Below are 11,233 nucleotides of genomic sequence, written 5' to 3'. Positions count from 1 at the left end.
GATTCTGTTAGTGAGAGTAGAAAAGAGAAGATGATAATAGCTTCTGCTGAATTAGATATTTTACATCATAGTCTGCGTGCACTGTCCATCCCCGAGCCCGGAACGGCGCCGGATGTGCCGCAATAGTGATGTAATTGGATCGCAGCCACCTGATTGGATCAGGTGACTGTGATTTTATCTCAAGTAAGCGCATTTGCCCTCAGTCACCTGAACTGGCGCTATTCACAGCCGACGGCAGGGGCTTCGGAGTTATTCTGGCCAGCAATAAGGGTGTTTCCGATAAAAGCTCCGGTTATTTTTACCACAACTGACCAGCGACAATCACCGTCGGTGCTTCCCTGGGAAGGGATCAGCGGACGGTGCGAGTGGGTGGAAGGCGCTCCCGTCCACTCCCCTGCCTCACTCAGGTGGATCGGTAGGCTCGCGGTTCCGGCGATTGGTCTGGGTGACTCCCCTGCAGCTGAGCCCCATCGTCTGCCCCCGGAGGATCATGGTACGAAGGCCACACTGCAGGCTCCCAAGTCCATTTTCTCTGAGAGTTTGTAGGTACAGACCGACTGGTTTGTAGGTGTGGTGTCCTGTGCAGCAGTCCTCTATGGGAGGGTGCTCAGCCGTGACCTGAGACTGCTTGATACCTACTGATATCGAACTGGTCTATATGGAACTGATTACCGATCTGAGGGTGAAGAAGCTGTTGACTTACGAACCTGACACTGGTATCTATGTGACCTAAGAAACTGTGTGGTCCGATTAATTTTTCTTGCAGACAAAAGCGCGTTGAAGGATTACACGAAACACATTTCGCAAGAAGTTTTGCTGTCTCGCGCTGGGAGGACATTCCGGAGTGGCAGATGTCAGTTTTATCTCGTGCTGGACGTTCCGAAGGGACATCTCTTCCCGTTTGGAGAGTCCGTGTCTCGAAAGCGCGTTTCAAGAGGAAAACCCAAACTGCGGCGGCGCCGCCATGGATCTCACAGACAGCCAGATCTGTTAAATCACCTGTCACGACACCACGATAGATCTCAAACGTGTTCCGTCAGAGGCGGCTTGGGCCCAGCGGCCCAGACGGCTTTTGGGGTTTCCAAGTGCGGGCCGCGCGGGGCCGTGCTATCGCTAGGAGCGTGAGGTGTACATACTGAGATCGAGCGCCGCTCCCGGGCCATTACCGCTGAGTTCACCATCCGGTTGATTACATCTGCACTTGAAACGCTCTCATTGCAACTCACGCTTCATGGCTGATATTTATTTTCAGAGACAATGCTAGTCGCATTTGAATACCCCATAGTGTTGCATTTAGGTAAATACAAAAGCTGTGCGTTATAATGTTTCAGCGTGCCAAGTACGCAATCCGTACATGCATAACCTGATTTGGCGTCCCAGAAAGTTATCACAAGTTCGTCGCCTATTCGTTTGCAATGTTTATTTGTCCGCACGGAAGGCGCCTCATGGTTTGATAATATAATGTTATTAATTCATACACCAGGCATTTGCTCTTTATTCCAACGGGTAGTCAAATTGAGACTTCGAAAAACCTACTTCGAAAAAATTGTGACTTCTTAAATGTGTTTTTTCAGAAGCCTCTAAACGTTGAAAGACCTTTGTTCCATCGTTATTGAACAGCTAATCTGCATAGTAGCTTCATTGATCACTGTTAGTCCTGCAGCTTGGAAGTTATAGTACCTACCTTTACCTATATGCTGCAAACTTTCGCATCTTATTCTATTTCATTTATAAAGTAAAATCCAGCTGGGGATGACATTGCGTTTTTCCCTCTGCGCAGTAAGCTGCTTATACGGTTTTTAAAGCCGCTTAGTGTTGTTGAGACACGTGAGAGCCCGCAATCAAGTGCGGGATATTGCGGGTTTTCCTGGCCGCTTACCCAGGTGGGAACACAGATGAAAGTGTTTCACAGCTATAGGCGCTGTTCTCGGGACACCCCGTTCAACTTTTTGGCTTTGACCTGCTCCGGGAGGCAGCCTCGAAATACATGACGGAATAATGTTTGGCAGTGCCATTCACTGTCAGAGTAGGGCAAGGGGCACGAGGATAAACCCGCCCCCTTCCAAAGAGCCCATATCCTAGCCCGCGCATGACGAGGGGGGGGGGGCTCTACAGAGGGCGGATAAACCCACCCCCTCCCGTTTACCTGTGATATCTTCAAAACCGCTGAACGTATCGACACGAAATTTGCAGTATGAATCCTCAGGTACGTATAGGTATCAATGACATATAATTGTGCTAAAAAGAAACTTTCGTAGCTTCCATAGGTCGGGATGGAAATGACGTCAGAGTAAAGTCATGCTCGGCCAATTTTGATGCAAAAACACGGACAGTAACGGCAATTGCCGTTGATAGCCTAATTTTTGACCTACCTATGACTAATGTCTTTGCACATGAGATAACGGAGGATACATGAACTATGAAGGGTCATTAAACTGCTGTCTTAGATTTTCAATCACGAGATTGCGGAGTTGCGACATTATAAAATATAATCGTGCAGAGGCTCACGTATATGTTATGATATCTTAGTTTAGTGATCTGACCTGAAAATCGGTAGGTGTCAGAAGATCTAGCTTGAATCAAAGTTTAGGTGGTAATAGGTATGCCAAATATTCTGCTCTATCGCCAGAGTGCTCTGAGCTATCGCGAAAAATCCCTATGGTGGACCCCCCTCGACCTTTTCGCTTTCATATTATTTTTCGTTTGATAGGTAGGTATATTTGCTAACGCAAACGATTGTAAGGGAGGCGTCGATGTTCAACAAAGCTTGCAGGCTGCAGCTCAAGACGACTGCCTATCCATAAAGTGACGTATAGCATATTACGCTGCATATTATTTTGGATATAACCCGGAACCCAAACCCCTTCCCCACCCCTAATTTCCCAAGTAGACCGACGTAGTTCAAAGTATTGCAAATTCACTGGCCTTTTCACAAAACATCCCACACTTCATTATTTCGAACGATATACGTGGCATGGGGATTTATAAGTGGGGGCAGAAAATGTGTTAGTCACGCAGTGCAGCCCAGAGGTAGGTACTTGTTTCTGCGACACACTGCCAGCAATCAACAAACTTCCCCCAACTTCCCGCGGAGGTCGCCGCGCCGCCGCAGCCTGCCGCGATTCGGCGGACCATACCCTGGGGCGTTCCACCTCTCCAACTCTGTCCGGACGGTGGTTCCGTCCCCGGCCGCCAGCGGCGCTGCGGTCGGCGCGGCAGCGAACCACTACGGTGGCCGGCCGGCGGCCAGCGACAGTCGGCGGGCAGCAGTTGCAGTGTGAGAGGGCTGCTGGACGCGATCTGAGCAGAACAGTGGTGACTAGCGAGTGGATACCATGTCGCACAGAGGTCGGATGGTGGACAGCGGCGAGGGGCCGCTCCCCTCAGCCGTTAGTGACTGCGCCCCAGTGACCCGCGGCACGGCCGCGAGGCCGAGCCGCTTCTTCGCGAGCGCCAAGCAGCAGCCGTCGGATCACAACAAGTCGCTGCTGGACAGCGGTCTCGACTCTGGCTTCCTGTCGCAGGGCTGCCTCTCGGAGGAGGGTCTGTCACAGCGCTCCCTGAGCAGCGGCCCGCTGGAGCCGGCCGCCCCGCGCTGTCCCAAGGAGGCGGCCGCCACCGCCGGCGAGTCGCGGCTCGACAGCGGCCTCGACCTGGCCGACCGGCTGACGGGAGAGCTCAGTCAGTTGGAGCTCGCCGAAAAGTCGGAGCTGAGCGAGAGCGAGCGCGAGCTGTGGCAGGAGCGTTATGTAACCACCCTGCGAGAGGCCTTCCAGGGAGACGACGACGGCGACACGTGAGTCCCACCGGGGGCACTCGGGGTGTCGGGCACTCCGGGGCGGCTGCGGGAAAGGTCACCAAAGTCAGGGATATAAATTTGTTATTTGTAGATAATTTAATGCCAAGTACCGATCTGGTTATAAACATTTCCAGTATGTGTTTACGGATCGGCATCAGCTCGTAGTCTGGCGAATGTTTATCGATTCGAGTCAGAAATGTTAGGTATTTGTAGCTTTCAAACTTACATGACTATCTACATTCTACTTGTTGCTTGTGTGTCGCTTATTGTCTATTTATTATGCTGGTTTTGTTTACCTACTGATAAACCTGGCGTGGTGTACCTACCTAAATCACTAGAAAATATTGAGATAATCGATCTCCAATCATGCTGTTATTCACGAGTTATACTGTTCGTGTAATTCAAAAACTTCGATTATCGCCAGATAACAAATGTAATTTATAGAAGAGCTCGCGCTAGCGTGCAAGTCAATTCAACCGTCGTCTTGACATTCGGAATTCCGACATGCATGATTTATTCACCGCCGTTAGTTCGTGTCCAAGAATTGGTGCCACTCGATACGAGTGCGGGACGGTTATCGATTTGTGTGGGCGTGCCAAGGTCGATTCGTACGCCGCCCGGGGCGCCGATTGCGCTGTGTGTGCCGGGGCCATCTGTGCGTACTGCGGCCGTCGCCCGGCTGTGGTGTGACTGGTGCTGTACATACTGAGAACAGCCGACGGCCGGCGCTCCCCAGCACCTGGCCTCTGAGTGTGCCGCTCCGCGAACGGCGTGGCTCGCCCGCTGTGTGGAACGGCCGAGTGGGCCAGCCCCAGCGCGGCCGGCCGGCGCGCTCCGCAAAAACGCCGTGCGCGGACCGGAAAACCCGCGCACCGTGCCTCACCGCCGCGCCGCTGCCGGTCGGCCCGGGCGCGGCCGGGCGGCCCTGAGCGCCCGCGGCCAGCTGCGCCGGTGGGCAACCCACCGTGCGCCCCGCTGTTTGGCCAAAATTCCTACCCGCTGGCCCACCGTGCGTCGCTGTGGAGCGGGCCGGCACGGCGGCTGCACTTGACGGGCGTTTCGTCAGCGGGCGACGGGGATTTCCGAGCGGCTGGTGGCCGGGTCGGGGTCGTCATGGCCGCCGTCCGGTCGGCCCCGAGGGCCGGCTCATCCGCGGGAAATACGTGACGACCGCGGAATCCGCCGACCGGGGTGCTGAGGCGACCGCTCCCCTGGAAAAGCCCGGCGCGCCGCACTGTGGAGCGAGAACTCTCATCGCTCAGAGTCATCATACCCATACGCGGCTTTATTGATAGACAGTAAACACAGTTACATATCATCAGACGGCCGCCGTTCGCGCGTTACCATGCGATCGGTGGGCGTATGCCATAAACGATATCGGTCGGTCGTGGCCCACGTCGGGCCAGTGTTGATAGGACCGAGTGGACTGGCAGAGCAACGGGAGGGCCGGGCAGAGCAGCGGTGGAAATTCCGACCGCCGTGAAAGTGGTCGCTCGCACGTTGAGAGGCGGCCTGGGAAAACCCAGCGGCGCACGCCGTGCTGGGCCGGTCGGCGGTCACGGCGAGTGACGCGGCACGGCGCCGGGCAGTCCGCAGCCGGAGCTCCGGATCCTGTCGGTCCGTTCAGAGTCGGGTCGGGTCGGTCCTGGCCGGTCGCTCTCCCAGCTCCGGCGCGGCCCGGCTGCAGGTCCGGCTCGGTCCGGTGCAGTCGTGATGTCCCGGCCACAGCCGCCGTCTGCAGGCGGGCCGGTGATCTCACGCCGTGAACATCAGGCGGCTGATGGCTCGTTTAACCCCCGCTGGGCCCCCGTAATGGGTCTGAACCCGCCTGACAACAGGCTGGACGTGACGAGCCGCCCGTCAGCTGACCGGCTCCGAGCCCCAGCTGACCTGTGACCTCTCCTTCCGCAGACATCTTCACCTGGCGATCATCTACGGCCTCCGGAAGGTGGCCATCTGGCTAATACGGCTTGTGCCCCACCCGAGCTTCCTCAACCTGAAGAACAGCTACCAACAGGTGAGTCGAACGAAGAATACTGATAGCTCAGGCCTGTGTACCTACACGTACCACTGGGCAAGACTGATGTCTGGCCTACACGTGTTACTTATCAGGGCGACCCTGAGCCCGATTTGTGCATTATTCATGCCCACCCCAGCTGCTCATCAAGTCATCAGCTGCATCAACAACGACAGAACATCATTAAACTGTAGCGTTTATAATGAGAATCTCCCTTTATCCGGGTGCGCGCTGCGCGCCGGTGAATGGGTCGTTGGTCGCCGGGTCGCCGGCCCCTTCCTACCGATGTTACCTCCGCGGCCGAGCGCGGCGCGGGGAGTTCCCGCCCGAAACCCGGACGGTCCCTGTCCGATTTACCTGACGATAACGCCCGGGCTGGGGACAACGGGCCGCCCTGATCACACAATCTCGAGTACATAAACCCGGCCACATAATCTGGCTACTCATCCTGAATCGAAAACACGGTGGGCGCTGAACAGTGAGCACCCACTCAGGAGGGATCGAACAGGGAGGTTCCACAGACCTTGAGCTGTCGAATATTGCGATTACAGCTTGCTTACTTACCGATACAAGTCTGCCTATCGACATGGGCGTCTGGGGATTCCCCGGCGTCGTGCCTGATAGCGAGTGGGATCACGCGGTGACCTGACCTCTGACCTGACCTGACCTGTCCGCAGACGCCGCTCCACCTGGCGGCACTGACCGGTGACTCGGAGCTGGTGCGACACCTGCTGGTGGCCGGTGCTGACCCGACTCTGCGCGACCGGCACGGCAACACGCCTCTTCATGTGGCCTGCGAGCGCGGCGACCGCGGCTGCGTGCTCAACCTGACCGAGCCGGTGACGGCCAACGAGATGCGCCAGGCGGCGTGCCGCTACACCTGCCAGCCGAGGCCGCTGGCCTGCGCTCAGCTCGACGAATGGAACTACCAAGGTGGGTGGGCCGAACGGGGCAGTCGGGGAGGATTGGGAGTTAGCTACTGCACTGGGTGGAATGTTTGAATAGTTGGGATCGGTGCACAACGTAAAGCGACGGTAGGCAGTGGTACCGACCCCACACACTGCAGCTGCAGCTGGTGGAACGTGAAACATCCATTAACAATAGAGGCGTTACAGGGGGCTCATAAATTCCCCGCTGTGTTAGCAGTGCTACTCGGCGGAAGTGAAGGGCGGCCGTGCCGAAAATAGAGCCGCTCTGTACAGACCGACTGGTGCCGGTGGCTCGGCGGTCCGTGGGGCGGCCGGCGGGGGCGGTCGGTCGCAGTATCGAGCGCCCGCGGCTGTGTTAAAGGGACTTAGCCGATTCCTGGTACGGCATGTTGACGAGTAGGCGGCTGCCGACACGGTGTCTGGTGTGCTAGCGGTCGATACCGACCGCCCGGGCGGTAACCGGCGGTCGCCGGGTCCGCCCCGGTGCGATCCAGACGACACCGGCCTCGTCTGCGCCCCGACCGACCGGCGACACCCACCAGAATACCCAATGGTCGAACACGACGACCCGCGAGAGGCTCATCCGGACTCATCCAGTCCAGTACGCGGCCGTCTGTGGTTTCCGTGAGGCGGTGAGCGACTCTGTCTGGCTGGAACGGGACTGAATAGCCCGCTGCCTTTGTGCGGCCTACGGGACGCTGTGCGCCGGGTCTCTGCTGTGATGCGGCTCCACTATTGATCGGTCTGCTCCGCGGCCGGCGGCAGAGGGAGTTCCCCGGCCTCGCCGTCGCCGCCGGCCGACCAGCGGAGCGTGATGCCAGCCGGGACGGCCGTCACGAGGCCGGCCACGCTACCGGCTCTCGCCGGATTGCGCGAGCGGCCACGCGTGCCTTCAGAGAGAGCGGCGGAGAACAGCCCGGCCTGGGGCTTCCCCTCCGCGGCCGTGGCGGCTGCACAGCCGGCAGAGGGAGGAGGATTGAGGAGAGAGGATGGGCCGCCGCCGCACTTCGCGCCGTGCGCAGTTCGCCGCGGCGGAACTGCTCTTTGTTGGGCCGCGCAGTGACGCGGCAGCGCGGTGGCGGACGGGGTGGCCGGCCTCGCTGGGAAGTCCGCGCGGTCCGCGCCGCGTGGGCTACCCTCTCGCGCGGCTGGCACGCGCCTGGGCCCGCCGCATGACCTTATTTGGTAGTCGGCGCGCGCGCAGCGTCGGCGGCGGCGCGTATTTTTGAACTGGTTTTCCCAGTCGTCGGTTGCCAGCTGCGCTAAATCGGAGCGGCCGGCCGGCGGGCGTGCCCGAAATACGCGGCCGGCCCACCGACGGCGGCGGCTGAATCAGTCTGCACGCGCGCCCAGTCACCAGCTCCGGCGGTCAGGGCCGGCCGGCCTCCTCAGTTAGTCAGTCACGTTCTGTCCCAGGCGGTCGCCGCCGTGCGTCATTGTGGTTCTCAGAGGGACTAGGTCGGTGTCGGCGGGACCGACCCGACCCCACCGTTTGACGACACACAAAGCCGCGGCGGAAGCCTGTGGCGCTGCCTGAGGTCAGGGGTCGCCCCTGGCCTGTCGTGTGGCCGTGATAAGGTCATCGGACAGCGGTCGGTAGTTCCCCCAACGTCAGCTCCGAGCCGAAAACTGAACCGTGACGGGCCGGAATCCGCCGGTTCTGACCAATTTTGTTCCTGTATACCATTGCATGTTATGGCGTAGCAGCGTGTCGGGCGGACCCTAATCTGACCATTGCACTGCCGCGGGCCCCCTGGAATGTGCTTAAATCATATCCCCTCCACGGCAGTCTGGTTCGTGCGCGTACGCTGGGCGTCTTCGGGACAGCTCCGGAAGCGTGTTGGACGATGGTCACGCTACGAACGCCAGCGCCCGGCACGTTCGGCTATCACGGCATGTCCTCACTGTCAGTGAAAACCTATCACGAGTCGGTCTCGGCCAGGGATTTCCTTCAACACGTAAAAACGAGCCTGTCGGGCGGCAGCGGTGGCGGCGGCGGCCGGGTGACCACCTGCCCCGGCCGGTGCAGCTGCACCCTTCCCCCTCCCCTCGCCCGGAAAACGGCCAGGGGGCGGGCCCGAGACGGGCCGTGGAGACAGGCTGTCGTGCTCCGGCCGGGATTTCCAGCTGGCTGAGGAATGTGGCGACTGGGAGCCAGCGCCCGTTCTCCACTCGTGACTGGCGCTGGCAGCGAACCCGGCGGGGACAGCCAGGGGCTGGTCAGGCCGCCTGACCCGCGGCCAAGGCCTGACCCGCCGCCAGAGGCCTGACCCGCCGCCAGAGGCCCGATCTGCCTCCGCCGGACAGGACAGGACCGGTCGGTCCGGCTTATGATACCGGCTCGGGAACCTAGATCGGTGGGGCGCTGCTCGGCCGCCGGACAGCGGCGTGTGACACCGCATAAATCCGTAATATTGGCCGGTGCTGAGGACGCGACAGAGACCCGGGCCCGTATCGCTTCTCGATATGTGAGCCGTGGCCTGGCCTCGAATGGGCGGTGAACTCCGACAGTATTCGCAGCCAATCAACCGTCATGAACGATAGACAGACACGCGATTAACACTACACGAATGTAGAGAAACCGCGACTAGTTCTAACCGATGAAATATCACCCTGCTTGCAGCGCGCTCTAACTCCGTTTTTCGTTTGTTGCAGGTCTGAGCTGCCTCCACCTCGCCGTTGCTTCCCGTGACCGTGAAATCACGGCGCACCTCATCATTCACGGATGCAACGTGAACATCACGGTAAGCACTGAAACCCGTGCGACGTTCACTCGCCGCGTAGCGTAGCCGGGTTGTTTGTTTGGGGACGGCATGCATCTCGACGATGGCGGAGGGGGCACAGAGTCCTAAATGATCCCTCGGCCCACTGCGCATCTAGCTGCATCGTTTGCAGTATGGGGACCTAAATCGGCCTCTGGCACTCTAGGTCGACATTCTAAACCCCGATGACCGTACCCCTCGCCCTCGCCCCATCTGACCACCATTTTTCTCCGCCTACAGGAGGGTAAGAGCGGCCGCACCCCGCTCGTCCTCGCCATTGAAATGGGCGACATCGAGATGCTGCGCTTCCTGGTCGAGGCGGGCAAGGCCGAGGTGAACATCCCCACGTACGGCGGTCTCAGCGGCTACCAGCTGGCGCTGCTCAACGGCAGGAGAGACGTGGCCGAGCTGCTGCTCCACCTGGGCGCGCAAGTGTCGCCACTGCCTGACTCCGAGATGGACCTCTCATCGTCCGACTCAGAGTCTGAGGTAAGAATTAGAGTCGCTCGGCGGGAAAAGTTGATAGAGCCATGTCGCAAGGTGTTGATTAGGGACGTGCGTACGGGGAATGGCCGTCGCGGTAATGAGGTGTGGAGATTTTTATTGTTCTTTGAAGGAAGAGGGTGCGGGTAGATGGTGGGTCGCGACGGGGACTCCGGACTCAGACTCGAGTCGTCTCTGGGAGTCCCGGGGCGTGCGGGCCAGTCCCGTCGCCCCGCCGCGCTCCTCATTAGTCGCCTTTTTGTCGCTGCCGCTCGCGGCTCTCAGGGACGGGCTGTCTGAGTCGGGGAACCCCGCCTAATAAGCACCGCCGGCGACGGTCCGGCGGGCGCCGTTATTGGAGTGGCTGCGTCGGTCGGCCTGTAGCGGCGGCGGCGGGGAACTGTCCCAACTCGCCGACTGGCGTCACGCGCTACCTCTGAATCGAGTCGTCACGAGCGTCACAGTCCCATCGTTTGGCTATAAATAGCTGAGTGACTGTGGCCGTGACGCCTCGGTGCGGTGAAGTGGCAAACCGCCGCCCGAACCGGCCGGCTTTCTGGATCAATCGCTCACGGGTATGGGTGGCCACCTGGCGGGTGGATTAGGAAGCTTTGCCGCTTATTGCTACAGCTAGGGGCGCTCGTTTTGTTACCTGGCCTAGTGTGAAATTTTGGAATGGTTTAGCGTGTATTCAACACAATAGTGGCAGGTTTTTGGTGTGACCGTGTCTGACGTCTTATTTCTCTGTTGTTACAGAGCCTGATGAAGGGCGACGATGTCTACAGCGAGCTGCGACTACGTGGCCAGCCCCTGGTGGCAGCCCAATGAACTAGTGGATCGTTCTGAAACCGGGGGGTCGGGGACGCGACGGGGTCAATTCGGGAGGGACGGGGAGGGTATGTCGTTTGGGCGCCACCAGTCGATTTTGACTGGTGTATTTAAAGAAGACTAGAATGTGCGCTGGCGCTGGACCGCATTGTTGAACGATATTGTCATTGTCTCATTGTAAATAGTCATCATCACTTGTAAATAATTCATGTTTGATGTCAAACTTGTAGTGGGCTCTGTTACTTGTGGACATGTCCCATGTTAATACATGTTGTATGTTATTGGCTGTTTCTTGGAGGCCGAACTGAGGAATCACACCACCACATAAATCTTGGGCCAGAAACATGCCGAAAACTAGTGAATCAGGACTCATGAGCGTGGTAGATTGGTGCTTCTAGTAGAAGCCAAAACATTC

General features: G+C 58.6%; 1 protein-coding gene across 1 annotated transcript; it reads left to right on the top strand.

The window, feature by feature from the left end:
* Nucleotides 1–3,250: 3,250 nt before the first annotated feature.
* LOC122393388 (NF-kappa-B inhibitor cactus-like) lies at nucleotides 3,251–11,229 on the top strand. The gene is made up of 6 exons (XM_043389335.1): nucleotides 3,251–3,796; nucleotides 5,711–5,816; nucleotides 6,494–6,749; nucleotides 9,401–9,489; nucleotides 9,748–9,996; nucleotides 10,747–11,229. The coding sequence occupies exons 1-6, from the start codon at nucleotides 3,336–3,338 to the stop codon at nucleotides 10,816–10,818; spliced, it is 1,233 nt and encodes a 410-aa protein (XP_043245270.1). The 5' UTR covers nucleotides 3,251–3,335; the 3' UTR covers nucleotides 10,819–11,229.
* The last annotated feature ends 4 nt before the right edge of the window (nucleotides 11,230–11,233 follow it).

Source organism: Amphibalanus amphitrite, unplaced genomic scaffold (genome assembly GCF_019059575.1).
Source record: "Amphibalanus amphitrite isolate SeventyFive unplaced genomic scaffold, NRLGWU_Aamphi_draft 000533F_arrow, whole genome shotgun sequence".
Lineage (NCBI taxonomy): Eukaryota > Metazoa > Arthropoda > Thecostraca > Balanomorpha > Balanidae > Amphibalanus > Amphibalanus amphitrite.
The sequence above is the reverse complement of the archived record's forward strand: the minus strand, read 5'-3'. Positions and strand labels throughout refer to the sequence as shown.